Source organism: Furipterus horrens, unplaced genomic scaffold, assembly GCF_987537825.1.
Source record: "Furipterus horrens unplaced genomic scaffold, mFurHor1.1.pri manual_scaffold_4, whole genome shotgun sequence".
Taxonomy (NCBI): Eukaryota; Metazoa; Chordata; class Mammalia; order Chiroptera; family Furipteridae; genus Furipterus; species Furipterus horrens.
Window position 1 is genome coordinate 15,882,563 of NW_028327174.1, and position 15,994 is coordinate 15,898,556.

At 37.5% G+C, this 15,994-nt stretch overlaps 1 protein-coding gene across 1 annotated transcript; it reads right to left on the reverse strand.

Moving 5' to 3' along the window:
- Window positions 1-7,143: 7,143 nt before the first annotated feature.
- On the reverse strand, window positions 7,144-15,755 carry SPIC (Spi-C transcription factor). The gene is made up of 6 exons (XM_090275355.1): window positions 15,689-15,755; window positions 14,333-14,358; window positions 13,416-13,509; window positions 12,628-12,740; window positions 10,786-10,894; window positions 7,144-7,735 (listed from the first exon to the last, which is right to left on the reverse strand). The coding sequence occupies exons 2-6, from the start codon at window positions 14,333-14,335 to the stop codon at window positions 7,308-7,310; spliced, it is 747 nt and encodes a 248-aa protein (XP_090131481.1). The 5' UTR covers window positions 14,336-14,358; window positions 15,689-15,755; the 3' UTR covers window positions 7,144-7,307.
- Between the last annotated feature and the right edge of the window lie 239 nt (window positions 15,756-15,994).

Consider the following 15,994-nt stretch of genomic DNA (forward strand, 5'->3'; position numbering starts at 1 on the left):
AAAAAACAGTCAACCAGCACAGAAGGAGGAAACAAGAATTGAAAAAAAAATGAGAAAAGGCTTAGAAACATTTGGGACAACTTTAAGCGTACCAATATCTGAATCATAGGGATGCCAGAAGGAGAAGAGGAAGAACAAGAAAGTGAAAGCTTATGTGAGAAAATAATGAAGGAAAACTCCCCAAGCTTGGTGAAGGAAATAGATATACAAGTCCAGGAAGTACAGAGTCCCAAACAAGCTAGACCCAAAGAGGACCGCACCAAGACACATCATAATTAAAATGCCAACGGTTTAAGATAAAGACAGAATCTTAAAAGCAGAAAGAGAAGAGAGTTACCTACAAAGGGGTGCCTATAAGACTCTCAGCTGACTTCTCAAAAGAAACTTTGCAGGCAAGAAGGGGATGGCAAGAAGTATTCAAGGTGATGAAAAACAAGGACTTACAACCAAGAGTACTTTATCCAGCAAAGCTATCATTTAGAATGGAAAGGCAGATAAAGTGCTTCCCAGACAGGGTAAAGCTGAAGGAGTACATCATCACCAAGCCATATGAAATGTCAAAGGGACTTACTTAAGAAAAAGAAGATCAATATTATTAACATTAAAATGACAACAAACTCACAACTATCAACAACTGAATCTAAAAAATAAAAGCAAGATCCAACTAAGCAAACCAGAATAGGAACAGAATCATAGCTATGAGGATCATTTGGAGGGTTATCAGCTGAAAGGGAGAAGGGGGATAAATAGGGAAATGGCGCAAGGACTAAGAAGCATAATTGGTTGGTACAAAATAGACAGGGGGAAGTTAAGAATAATATAGGAAAGGGTGAAGCCAAAGAACTTATATGCATGACCCATGGACTTGAACTAAAGGGGGTGGGATTGCTGGAGGGAAGGGGATGTAAAAAGAAAATAAATTGGGACTGCTGTAACAACATAACCAATAAAATATATATTAAAAAAAAAAAAAAGGAAACAAACCCACAAATGATTCATGGCCAACAAGAGAAACTTCAACCAACATGTATACAGAAGTGGAAACTGTAAAACCTAGCTTATTTGCTGATTACTCTGCCTGAGAAGTTCAAAATTTGGAGGCACCACGTATCATAGAAGTTTAAGGGCAACATAGGATTGAAAATTGGATGATTACTTGAGACATCTTTAAATGAAAATAGTTTCATCCCCAGGTTCTCTTTCCAGAAAGGTAACCAACTAGTTCATCTAATAGTAGATCACAGGTGTATTACGTGGAGGAATTGGATCAGAATGTCTCTAACTTAGGTTGAATGGTAGGGTAAAGTGTGAAGCTGAAAACCCAAATATTAAGTGAACATCTGCTTACTAAATGGTGGGGCCCCCAGACCCTTATTCAACCTGCTCTGATAACCCACAAAACTAGGCATTTGTCTCTCCACGCTCCCTCTAGGAGCATTCTTCTCAGGAATATTCTTATGCAACTGATGATATTTGGGCTTCCCAAAGAAATAGCTGTAGCACAACCATGCCATCTTTTGTTTTAAAGATTTATTTACTTATTTTTAGAGAGAGGGGAAGAGAAGGAGAAAGAGAGGTTGCCTCTTCTGCACCCCCAGCTGGGGACCTGTCCTGCAATCCAGGCATGTGCCCTGACTGGGAATTAAACCAGCAATCCTTTGGTTTGCAAGCCAGTGCTCAATCAATCCAATGAGCCACACCAGCCAGGACCCAACCATACCATCTTAAAGTGAAGTCAGTAAGTGCCACCCATAAAAGCTTTTTAATGCCTCACACAGTTTTACACATCAGTGGAGAGACAAGAATCACCAGGCAGTTGAAGAAAGCCACAAATATAAAAGGGAAGGAAAATATTAAGTAAGGGGATAGAAAGAAAAGATATTATATTGGAAATAGAAGAAAATTTAAAGCTGCATACATATCGTCGTCGTCGTCGGCAGCCGTCCGTCTCGAGAGACGATGGTGTAGCTTCTTAAGAGTCTATCTGCACCGCCGAGAATGGCTGTGCAGTCCGACTCGGGAGTGACATGGTAGTATCTGTCTCCTCCCGTGTTGAATCGACATCTTGCGATGACGCTGAAGCTACAGAGCCTGGGCAGGGTAATATGGAGGGTCTGCATACATATAATAACCTTAGAAATATAGTAGAGGATAATACATTCATAGAGTAAGAATAAGATAAATAAAAATTAAACAGAAAACAAGATAAGACATTTGTATATTTAAAATATGACAAAATTTAATTAAGGAGTTAGATTGTGAAGTTAAGAAAATATCCCAAAAAGAGATGAAAAAGAGAAGAAAAATAATAAGACAAGATCAATTGTGAGGTCTAACAGAATTCCCAAAATGCAAGACAGAAAATATAGTGGGGAAAAGATTTCAAAGACATAACAACTCAAAAATCCTACAACAAAAAAGTATAAGTATCCAGGTTTAAATACTCAGCACAATATGTGAAAAAAAAAAAAAAAAACCCATGTGAGAGTACAAATAAATATTTTTTAGAATTCCAAGGATAAAAAGATGATCCAAAAAAGCTTTCAGAAAGGAAAAGTCACCACTATTTGAAGGGCATCGGGTGTCTCAAAAAATGGTGAATGGAAGAAGGCAATGAAGAAATGCCTTCCAAATTTAGAAGAAACTCAAAATCCTTTACCTAATAAAACTATAAGTCAAATATGAGGTTAAATGAAGAGGTTTTCACACATACGTGGGCTAAAAACACTTATCTGTCATGAAGTTTTATTAACGAGCTCTTTGTAGATGTACCTTAGCAGAATGGTAGGAAGCCTGAGAATGATACAAAAGTCGTTTAGAGGTTATTAAAATTTTTATGAACACAGCCCTGGCTGGTGTGGCTCAGTGGATTGAGCACGGGCCTGTGAGCCAAAGAGTCACAGGTTCGATTCCCATTCAGGGCACATGCCTGTGTTGTGGGCTGGTTCCCCAGTTGGGGGCATTCAAGAGACAATCAATCACACATGGATGCTTCTTTCTTTCTCTTTCTCCCTCCCTTCCCCTCTCTCTAAAATTAAATAAGTAAAATATTTTTTTTAAATTCTTATGACCACAGAAGTAGTAAAAACAAATAGAATTTGGGAAATTAGCCAGGTGGGTCAAAGGTCTTTAAAATTAAACTATACATGCTCTGATCTTTGTTATTGTTCTTTGAAAATCAAATGAACTTTTGTCATTCTTTTGGCTGCCCAGCATGTGAACCCCTTCCTATGTTTGGGGAATTCTTGACCTTACAAGTCTTGGTGGAATGACATTCTCCCAGGATAAAAATTGTAAGTTCCAGATAATTACTTTTCTAGCTTTCTTTGCAGCCAACATAGGCGCATGAGCAAGCCTCCGCCAATCCAAAGTCCCTTTCCAAGAATTTGAATAGGCATCTATGATGTACGGAAGCAGGAATGGTAGACCACTGCCTCTGAATGCAATGACAGTCATAGCAAGTTAGTTTCTGGGGACGGCAATGATGCTCTGCCAGCTCTATTCAGTGACATGTGAGAGAACATGAGTTGAGGTATCTAGTCATTGGTAACAGTGACAGGGATGTGCTCCCTTGACCAGATCTTTGATGTGGTTTGGGTCTTTATGACCCAAAGGCTGCATGTTCTTCAGTTTTCTCAGAAATTCTGTAAGCAATGTAATCTTCCAATGAATTCCAGTGAGTACTTCAGTGAGTCAAAGCTGATTACAGTTAGCTACAACAGGAAAGTTTAATGCTTCAAAAATTAGGACCAGGAAGTCAAGTGTTTTCAGTAGCAAATGCTAAAATATGGAATTGGCAATAATAGATTTCTAAACTCATTTTAACACAGTGCTGCTCAGTACTAAGAAAATACACCTTTTGAATGCTGGTCTCGGACATTACCATACAAAAACAAAAACGGACAACCAAAAAACTGGGAGATTATCCCAGAAGGCAGAACCAGGGATCACGAAGGACCACTAGGGGGTGAGATTTTTAAATATAAAGCAGCCAATCCAGAGTCTACAGCCCCAACCACCTCTCTTATAGAGCTCTCATACTCCAGCGTACTATAAACATCTTAATCACCCCAGGCCAGCTCAAACAATAAATTGCTCATCAGTAAGCCATTGAGTAAATATGGGTTAGAATAATAGAATTTGTAAATTTGTAATTAAATATTGATAGAATTGAAGCTTCATGATAGAAGGAACCATATGTTTCACTTATCACTAGATACCCAGAGATGATATATTCTACCTGGCATAGCGTGGCAGAAAGAGGGACTAGAGGAGGGGGAGAAAGAAAATTATATCAGTTATTTTTTTGTTTATGTATTATAATTAATGCTGCCATCCACTCCCTAGATTTTTCTCCTTAAGTTTGTAGAGGAGATGCCTTTAAACAGGACTGCCCATAGAATATTTCTTACATAGCATGGCTGGGTGAGGAAAAGGAAAACATGCTCAGCACTTTCTTATGCCTTATGCATAGGAAGAACTGTAGGAAGAAAAGAGGATACATGAACCCGAAAGACCACAGGCTCCAGGGCCAAAGGGCAAAGAAGGATCCTGTGATTTAAGGGAAGTGCTGACAGAAAGCACCTGGGAGGAAAGATTTAATGCTTAGTGTCTGGGCCAAGAGTCCAAGTGTTGGAAAGCTGCCCATGGGACGCACTGTAATTGGACGGGTTTGCTTCTCAGGGATCCCCTCACTGGAGAAGAGTTTAAGTGAGCCTTTCAGCCAGAGGAAGGTGACAAGATGGAGGATGGGATGCCATTACTAGGGAAAGAGGAGTGGTGAGTGACGGCTAAGAAGTCTCCCTCCCTTGTCCTTGGGTGGTGACAAAAAAAGAACACCTTGTTTGAAATTAGATATCATTCCTCATAATACATGAAGAGTTTTAGTCTTTGAATAGTATGTGATGTCTTTGTAAGGAAGGACCTCATTGTGAAAATGGGCTTTGGTAGATGCATTTTGGGTAAAAGGCAGAGCCAACGTTTCTGCCCAGAAGGAAGCAACTCTGTAAAGCACTAAGAAAGAGCTGGAACTGACTGGGGGCTTCTGGGAGAATTGCCCAGATGAGCCCCTCAAGCTACTATTGGACATAGGAGGGACTATGGGGAGAAAATGTTGAGGGGATTTTATTAAGTTATTGAATGAATGATTTGTGTTGTAAACCATCTTTGCAATCTTTGGTAAAGTTTATACTAAAAAATAAAGATTTTATTTACTTTTGGAGAGAGGGGAAGGAAGAGAGGGAAACATCAATGTGCAGTTGCCTCTTGTGCACCCCTAACTGGGGACCTGGCCTGCAACCGGGCATATGCCCTGATCAGGAATAGAACCAGCAACCTTTTGGTTTGCAGGCCAGTGTTCAGTCCACTGAGCCACACCAGCCAGAGCAAATTTATATTCTTTATTAATATTTTATAAAACATTTTCTTTGTGGGAGAATGAGTGTAATTGCTGAGTCCCACTTAAAAGTTAGCACTAATTGAAACTGTCTTAGTCTGTTCAGATTGCTATAATACCATAAACTGGTGACTTATAAACAACAGAAACTTATTTCTCAGTTCAGGAGTCTGGGAAGTTCAAGATCAAGGTGCTAGAGCACTCAGTGTCTGGTGAGGACCAATTTCCTGGTTCAAAGATGGCTGTCTTCTTGTGTCTTCACGTAGTGGAAAGAAAAAGAGCTCTCTGGGGATCTCTTTTATAAAGGACACCAAACCCATTCATGATGGATCCACCCTCATGACCTAATCACCTCCCAAAGACTTTACCTTCAAGTACCATCCTATTGGAGATAAGTTTCAACAAGAATTTTGGGGGTGTTCACATTCAGTCCATAACAGAAGACCAGACTACATGTGGAGATGGCCACTGTCAAGTTAGCCTCCATTTAGTCACTTCGGATCTGCCATATTTTTAAAAAATCTCTGCTAAATTTATTGAACTGGTTAATCACATCATATAAATTTCAGGTGTACAATGCTATAATACATCTCTATGCTCAATGTGTGCTCACCACTCAAAAGTCTAGTTTCCTTCTGTTACCATATATTTGACCCCTTTTACCCTCTGTCCTCTCCCTACCACCTTCCCCTCTGCTAACCGATGGGTTTGTTTGTTTGTTCACTGTTTTTTGTTTTATAACCCACACATGTTCTTTCTTAAAGAGTCCCTGGGGAAGGAAGGGCGCCAGGAGGTCACAAAGAAAAAGAGGTGAGTGGGAATGCTACAAATTGGATAGGGCAGGCATCAGGGGGCTCTTGACCTGGATAAAAATGACCCATGCAATCTAGGAAGCTCTGGCCCATGCATGAACCTGCCAAGCAGGAAGAAAAAAGTATTTCTTCCCAAGGTTCCTTATGGAATATGGAGATTAAACCATAGCTTTCAAGGTTTCTCTCTAAATTCTGGTTTCTTTCTGGGCTTATTATTTGCTAATTTTTCTTTTTTTTCTTTTCCTTCCAACTACGTATTCCACTTTGGTCTCGGGCTAGTACAAGGGGAGAAGGAGATCATGTTCCAAGGTTAGGCCAATTACAAAACAGGGCCAGAGCACCTCCCTGTGGCTGAGTGGCAGGAGAGCAAGAAACATTAGCTCTGGATCTACCCTAGGGAAGAGAAAAATGCAAAGAAATAATTTGTGGGAGGTACAAGCTTTCTTTACGTCAAGTGGCATTTTCCATAGACCTTCTTTTCTTTGGCATCACAGGATTACAGACCGTGAGGTCGGAGTACACAGGAAATGGAAGTTCAGAATAGTCACTGAAGATTATAAAGCCATTAAATGTATTTTAGCATGAAATAAACACTATCATTGCAATCAGTTTTTGTTTTGTTGCTAAAGGCATTAGATATCTGTTAGTTCTTTTTTGTTTATTTGGATGGGAGGAAAATTACGTTTAGATGAATATATAAACCAAATCCTCTCTACTGGCATTGTTAATCTAGAAGAAAGGATTACATAGACAATTGTAAGAGAAAGGACATTTAGTCTATGCATTCAAATGGGACTTGATCATTTTAACATTGTTTACTGGCAGAAGATCTCACCAAGTTACTATAGATTATATGCTATTTAATAAAAATAACAAAAATAAAGATTTTTCTTTTCAGCATTTGCTTCAAGAGAAAAACTCTGAAATTTGTAGGGATTTCATTTTAATTTAATTAAATTTTTATTACATTTATTCAAGTGACATTGATTAATAAAATTATATAAGTTTCAGGTGTGTAATTCTACAATACATCATCTGTATATTGTATTGTGCGTTCAGGAATTTCTGATGTCAAAAAATCATAACATGTAAGACTATACTTAGCAATTAGGGTAACTTAGCTCATGGTAACTGGCATATGTATAATTACAATTTGCATTCCAGTTACTGAAACTTAGATATCCTTGATCAGGTTGGACATACTGTGAATAGAAGATCTCTTTTTCCAAGAGATAAGGTGGAGTCAGTCTTTGGAGAATGGCCTCATTGAATTGGTAAGTTAGTTTTCTCCGGATTTTGGTGATTTCCCCAGTTCTTCCATAATTTCTCAGCGCTCTGGCCATTTTCTGGTAAGTCATGACCTTCCGGTTGCCTTTTCTTTTCCCCCAAAGTTGGGCAAGTTTCTCTTTGTTTTTTGATACAAACTGAAAGATGCCTTTGGTTTTATCTATCCACTGAATACAAGATGCCATTTCGGGATTACACAGCGATTCATGAAGGTATTCAAACAGCCGGAGCTTCTTCCTGCCTAAAAAAAAAAAAAAAAAAAAAAAAAAAAACAGAAGAAAAACACGATCATACTCCACTCATTGCTGCAACAGGGCACATCCTCGGGAAAGGTCTGAGGGACTACAGTGTGAAAAGCTGCACTGGGACTGGATTTCCTGCTACTCACCCCGTTAGATGTGTATTTATGTCATTTTATGGGACTTGAAAGTCAGGGGTCCATTTGACCTATTGAAGTTTCAGCTGGACCTTTCTTTGTCGGAGAAGTTGTCAAGAATTTTATACAGTCCTTCAATGGAAAAGGGAAGCCAGGAGCCTTATTTGAGTCTCCCATTTGTCATGTGGTCTTTCTTTACAGTTAAATCTTAACTAGTAGTTTTATGTCATATGTTAAACTTTCTACAGACCAGCAAAATTGAGCAAAATGGATGGCGAAGTTTAGTGGTTTTAAAGAGAACCCTAAAAAGCCATTTTCAGAAAGCAAGTCTTTTTGAAGGTGTTTATTCAAATGAATTAAGTCAAGTGAAGTAAGAAGTATGAATCTGTTTTGTAAAATGCAAAACACTATGCAAATCTAAATGAAACCAGTAACAAAGACTTAGGTAAAAATGTGAACTCTGGGTCTGCATTATTTCTTTATAAATGAAGTATAGAATAAAACAGAGTGGAAAGTGCCAAAATGTCTTCATAACATTTTGACATTGTTTATGAGCAATGACGATGACAATGGACCTTGTGATATTTTTCATTGCTGTTACATAAAATGCTACTGCCAGAGTTTTTATCTCATTAAGAACACGACCCTTTATATATTTCAGAATAACTAGGCAGGGGACTTTGGAAGATTTGTTGTGGTTTTTTATTTGATTTCTTTAGCCAAACACAGAACAAAGGTGACAGCCCATGTTGTGACTTCTGAATTGGCCTGTAAATACCATGCCTCACCAGATCTGTCAGGAGCTAAAAAAATTCATGGCCAAATTCCATTTTCCCCTTGAGAAAGTTGCATAGTGGATTCCCAAACTGCTTTAAATAGCCTCGGGGGAGTAATACTCTTGCATCAGTCATTACTCATCCAAAAACCTCAAAGGTTTTTACAAAGATTATCTTTTGCGTTAAATTATCTTGAGTTTATGAATTGAGAAATGAAAGGGACTTACCAAAAACACATCATGAATTAAAGTCACAACCTCAAAAAAACTCTCTGCCTCTCATCAGTGGTCAAGTCAATTATAATGTATCCTCATCTTTTAAAAAAAACTGTTTACATTTTTAATTTAAAAAAATAAAAGCATTATATGTTCATGGCAAATGATTAAAACGGAAGCATAAAGAGAAAATAAAAGTTCCAGTCTAACCTACATAGTTCTAGAAAGTGTTGTTCTTATTTTTCGCACATACAAACATATGCATATCCTTTAAAAATTACAAATGGTATACGCTTTTGAACTTTTTAAATTAAATGATGTATCATAAATTAAGTCATAGGACAATAGAGATTAATTATAGGTAGCAGAAATAACCAAACTATTGACAATATTTACCTCTTGGGCATTGATGGGACAAGAGAAGGAACACTTCCAGTTTTTTGAAAAAAATGAGTGTTATTACTTCTGAATTATGGAATTAAAAAAGATTAAAACAAAAAAGTAAATGTATTTCAGAATTCTTTCCTAATCAATATATAAGGTATGTCTTCATGTCTTTTAATAGCTATATATGTTCTATTTTGTGCATGTACTTTTTCTTCCAATAATGAATTCCCAAATTATTATTTTATTCTCTTTCAAATGTATCCCTATTTCAGGTCAAAGATAAAGCTCTAAAAAGGAAATTGTGAATGATATGTCTCCTAACAGCAAAGCTCCACGAGAAAAAACATCAATGAAAAGGAAAAGTCTTCACACCCTGGAGTGAGTGAGTTATTAAAAAAAAATGGGTGACAAGCTAAACAGAGGTAGAAGTGTAATTCTCCTTGTATTAAATTACTACCACAGTTCAATATTTAATAGTAATATTTCATGATACAAATTTATTTTTTCTGTCATTTTTGTACATTATTCTCCACTGAATTAGAATATCACTGCATATTTAGAATTTTATAATTCTAGGATCCAGTATACTAGTTTTCTAGGGACAAAACTAGTTTTCATAAAAATATGCACAAAATAATTCTAACTATGATCAAGTATCATTTTAGAAATTGCACTATAAAATTGAGATGCATCTTATATACAGGGGCAAATATGGTAGTGAGTTGTCATTTTTTTTTACTTTCACACTCACCACAAAATGTGTATACATGTCTATATGCATACACACAAATCTATGTTATCTTGAGAAATAATCCACAGTGCCAGGCTATGAGCATAGTGCTTTACATGGGTTTTCTCATTTAATTTTTATAGCAATCTTACAATATCTGTACAATTAATATTATTTGTTTTTTGAACAAGGAGCCTGCGGTACAGAAAGTTAAGTGATTTGCCAGGTTCACACATTAACCCAGAGCTCACAATCAACCACTGAGTTACATAGTCCCTAAAAGTCGAAAGATACGAACACTTAAAATTTTGATAGAATTTTGGTAAGTGTTGTCAAATTGCCTTATAAAACTTTGGAATAACTTACAATCCCTTCAATAGTGTGTGTGAATATGTGGTGCTCATATCTTAGTCATCAGAGGCTACTTTTGCCCTTATGCTAGGTAAGATCATCATCATCTCGATTTATAAAAGCAGGATTTCAAATTTATAAAACATCGAATTATTATGGAACTCTTTTTTTGCAGGAAACAAAATTAAGAAGATGATTTCTATCCCAAGGGTTTCACAATTGGAATAAGATTGTTAGAACTTGTGAAAAAGTTCCTCCTTCTACACCTAAAATGTAATATATACACATTATTCACTTATTTGAGCTAAGTTGATACTTTGCAGCTTCACAATATCTCTATGAAGTATTAGAAAATATTTTGCAGATGGAATTCCAAACATATATGAAATCCTTTTAAAGCTGCTTGGAGGGAGGCCTGCTTCTTTTATCAACACAAGGAGTGATGGGTCCACGTACCTTTTCCTGCCCTTTGCTGGAGAACAGGAGGTTGTACCAGCTGGTTTTCAGGGATGTTCTGCAGAGATTGATGAATATTTCCTTCAAAATAGAGGTCCGCAGCACTGTTCTATACAAGCAATGCAGCAGGGTGTTAAGCGGGACTTTCCATGTGCCCCCCAGTTAGTGGCAAAAGTCAAAAGCTGGGAGCAAAAAGAGTGCTAAACATCTCCCAGATTCTAAAAAGCACTACCGTCGACTGCAGCCAGGTATCTCCCAGGACAGAACTAGCGTATATGTAGAGTACTGAAGGATGAAGGGTAATGTTTGGGTTTGTGAGGAGTTCCGTATTTTCCTCCCGCTATGAGAAAGGACAGAGAATGGCTTCCCTCCTTCCCCCTAAATATACCCAATGAGGAAAAAAAAAAGATCCGAAAGAATCATTAATAGAAATCGAAGTATCAGCAAAAAGGGAAGATAAGATAGGCTTCCATTCTGCTTTGGATGCTCATCCAGGCAAGAGGAGAAAGATGGCAGCTAAAGGAGAGCCGAGACAAGAGACGGGGCAGCAGCGAGCAGCCTGAGCTTCTACCGTTACAAAGGACCCTAAGGCTGTGTGGGTCTCCGTGGGTTAGTTACACACCGTGGAAGGGGCTGGACTTCAGCCATCTTACCACACCACTTACAAGAGGGCTGCCCAACAGGCAAGGATTTCCGAACCAAAAGAGGCAGTGTGGTGTACCTACGCCAGGGCGTGGGAATTAAGTGGAAGCAGGGGTGCCAGATTTAGCAAATAGGAATATCGTGCATCCTGTATTTTACCTGGCAGCCCTAAATGGAAGCAGAAGAGCTGTGACAGAACAATTTACAGGGTCAGAAAAAGGACTTTTTACATAGCATGGTTGCAAGTAATGACCAAAGAGGGGGAAAAAAATCATTTCCTATTTATACCCCACCACATTAAGGCTGCTTTAATGAAATGGATACATTAAGAAAACAATAGCCCTGGCTGGTGTGGCTCAGTGGATTGTGGGCCAGCCTGCGAACCAAAGGGTCACCAGTTCGATTCCCATTCAGAGCACATGCCTGGGTGACCGGCTGGGTCCCCAGTTGGGTGCGTGCAAGAAGCAACCACACATTGATGTTTCTCTCTCTCTTTCTCTCTCCCTTAACCCGCTAACAATAAATAAATAAAATCCCCCCCCCTTTTTTAAAGAAAACAATGTAAAAGAATACATGAATGGAGAGGGAGACGGTGGGGACATTTCCTTTTGCAGGAGGCTACTAAAACGATGTTTGGCCTTTGCCCTCTAGCTTTTAGGGAACTATCATAACTGTTTTTTGCAAATTTCCAGATGGGCTAAAGAGAAGCAGTGATGTTAGAACTTTAACAAAAAGCCTCCTCTTAAAAAAAAAAAAAAAAAGACTTCATTTATTTATTTTTAGAGAGATAGGGAGGGAGGGAGAAAGAGAGAGAAAAACATCATTTGGTTGTCTCTCCTACACCTCCCATCTGGGCTGATCCCGCCACCCAGGCATGTGCCCTGATAGGGAATTGAATCGACAACCTTTTGGTTTGTGGGATGATGCAGGGCCAAATAAAAAAAAAAAAAAGACTCCTCTTTATAGTAGTTATTCAAACCAGTCTGCAGCTGTGGGAAGAGCAATGACAAAGGGAAATTTCCTACTTCACGGCATTGCTAATCATCAGCCACATTGACTGTCAAATTCACATCACGGATGGTGGCCATGAGTGAATACTTTCCCACCCAGCGCTGTCTCTAAGCTGGGTTTCAGCTAGCATACGCCAGTGCCAAGTGCAAGGCCGGTGCCAACAGGAAGTTGGCCTGTGTGTGTACTCACTATCACTGTTCTCCAGTTATAGACAGGCTCCTCCGCAGGCAGCACACCGTAGCAGCCGGGATTCCCTCTGGCATAGGAACAGTGGTTGATGAAAGTCAGGTAGTTTTTGTAATCTAATTTAAAAACAAAGAAATGGACAAAGTTAAAGTTTATAGTCATGTGTGTGTGTTTATGCTGATATATGCGATTGCTCCCACCATGTTCTTTTATCACTTTGCATTTTCCTATGGTGTTTATTGCATTATTACAGATACTCTCTAACATATTCCATTTCTCCTACAAGAGTATATGCTCTTTGAATGTCAAGACCCCACAATTTCTTTTATCTTGGAACTTCCTGCGTTACCCATGTAAATTTGATTGTCAAAGTATCTGCATCTCATCTAGACCCTATTCCTAAAAAGTCTAGGATAATCAGTAGGGGGGGATACTTACTTTTCCAAGTGGATGGGTGGAAGATCTTTAAGATAAATTAGAATAATTGAAAAGCCCTTTCAGAACAATAAAAATTATCTATTAAATAAATGTCAACCAGATATGCTTAATAGCAAATAATTATGTGTCTCAGTATTCTTGTGTGGAATATCATTCTCTGTTCTCTGCATTTGTTAGACTTTGGACTTACTTAGCTTAGGTAACCCTGGATACAGTTTTTCTTTGTTAGAATTCTAGATGCATTGGGTAAAACAGTCTTCTCTGTTCTAATCATTAAATTATTATTATTGTACCTATTTATGTTATCAACAAGTCATTTGATGTAGCAGCAGAAGAAAGGACTGACATTTTACCTGGGGAGTACTGAAGATCTCCAGCTGAATGTTGCCTCAGTACCTCAAAAGCATCTTCAAACGCTTGACCCAGCTTATCTTGTTCAACACAAGCCTGTTAGAACAATGGCAGAACGCTGAAGTTGTAAAATGACCAGTTGAAAATAATTTGTCTGATATCAACAAGGCTTGCTCAGCCATGGCACTATTGGTATTTTAGACTGGTTAAGTCTGTTGTGGGGGACTGTGCTGGGCACCATAGGGTGTTTAGCAGCATCCCCGGCTTCTAACCACTCACTAAATGACAGCCGTGCTCCAGCAATTGTGACAACAACAACAAAGTCTCAAATATATTCAAATATACCCTCAGGGACAAAACTGATTCTGGTCGAGATCTATGGCTCTCTAATATCGTATTCAGAGACCAGTATTTATTCTACAGTGTAGTATTTAACATTCTTGTAAAATGTTAGCAGGAAGTTTTATAGCTGGAGACTGATTTGGAAAGGGGGATCAAGGAATTATCTTCAATCAGACAGAATCTGAATTGTTACTTAAAAAACAAAATGCTCTTAATTTCAAAAGCATGTCTCTAAGACTTTTTTAAAGATTGTTTTTGCCTTTTTATTTTATTTTTTTGAAGATTTTATCTATTTATTTTCAGAGGGGGGAGAGAAACCGATGAATGAGAGAAACATCAGTTGGCTGCCTCTCCCCCCCCCCCGCCCCCCCCAGGCATGTTCCCTGATTGGGAATCAAACCAGCAACCGTTCAGTTCACAGTTCACAGGCTGCACTCAATCTGCTGAGCCACACCAGCCAGAGCTCTAAGACTTAAAATAGAACTGGTTTGCAAACAATTTTATCCTGTAATTAATCTGATCTATATATTTTATTTTCAAAACAGAGGACGAATAAGGAAATTTTTAAACAACTTACCATACTTCATTAATAAATTGACAATTCTGAAAAAGATTAATATTTAAAAAACAAAATCAGTTCTCTTTAATTTGCTTCTGAATTAAAAGATCTTACTCAAAATATTTTCTAAAAATATCTTATATAAACCGAAAGTACTATCTGAATCCTATTTGATAAGTACAAATTTTATTTCTACATAATTTTCTACAAATGTTTTTTTGCTTTTCTGTCATTACAAAACTTCTTAAATTTAAAAAGCTAATTAGAGTTAATTACCTAAAATGCTTGACTTATAAGAGGGTATGTAAATGACTCAGGAATATATTTAAGTATTTCAAAACTTTTAAAAGTATTTCAAAATTCTGAAAATCAAAATCCTTTTTACCTTAGCATAGCTATTTGTTTATAGCAGTGATTTTTTAAAAATTTTCTGATGTTGTACAGCTTTCAGAGAATTTGGTGAGTCATGCTTTTTCTCTCATGAAATGTAGTCTTACATTACAAATAAAATACACTCTTGGAGGCTCACCCATGGATTTTTCTAAAATCCTGAGTTAAGAACCTTGGTCTATAATTTTATTATCTACTTTCTTATCCCTGTAAATAATTTAGATTTTATTTTAAATAAACGATTATCACATGGACCCATATGAAATGTGTTTTTAACTCTTAACTTCTATAAAACTCTAGACACATACACACACAAATAAATCCATATAACACGAAAGAACGTGTGGTGGATATAACATTGTTTATCATTTAGTACACCAAACAATTGTTTATACAAGTTCCTAGGTTAGCTTGCAAGCACAATGAGCTTACTCTAATATTCAATACTGCATAATCCAATGATGACGTGATCTAACGCTATTATTATACATTCCCATGAAACTGCATTTTGTCAAACATCTAAATTCTATTCAGCTCTTTAAAATCACTATATTATGTCCGTTAAAAGAGACTATGAAAAGAAAAGCCAAAATAAGGTAACTGTGAGGTGACGGATGTGTTAACTTTTATTGGGGTAATCATTTCCTAATATATGCCAGTTATACCTCAATAAAGCTAGGAAGAATGTATTTTTAAAATGCCATGTCAATCACTTTTAATTAAATACGCCTTCACTCATAAGCACCAAAGCAAATACGAGTGTGAAGCTACTCTTTTGACTAAAATACCCCACAAAACTATCACAACTCTTTAAAAGTAGCAAACTCAAAGGGAAGAAAAAATTTGAAAACGTATTGATCACTCAACTGCTTAATATTTCTTGTATCAGGACAGGCAGTCAATGAAAAACACTCATTAGACCAAAGGAGATCACTAGTAACAATTTTTACAAGGTATTTCAAAAAGCATAAGCTGAACACTTACCAGGAAGACACTTCAACCCTTTACAAAGATGTTTCATTAATATCAGAGTCGTTAAGACAGAACTGTCAAGAACTCACTGGCAAAGTTGCATTAAATAGCTGTTTTTAAGGAAGTGCTACAAAAGGGGATTTTTTTTAAAAGATACAGTGCCTTTGTAATTTCTATTTCATGATATGGCCGGTAGGCACCAGGGGCTATTATTTTGAAGAGATGCGGAATAGTTTGCATCCTATGGGCCAAAAGCATTAGAACCCCATGAAATCCCCACCCCACATAAGTTGCAGCCCTGCAGGCCTGCACAGCCCC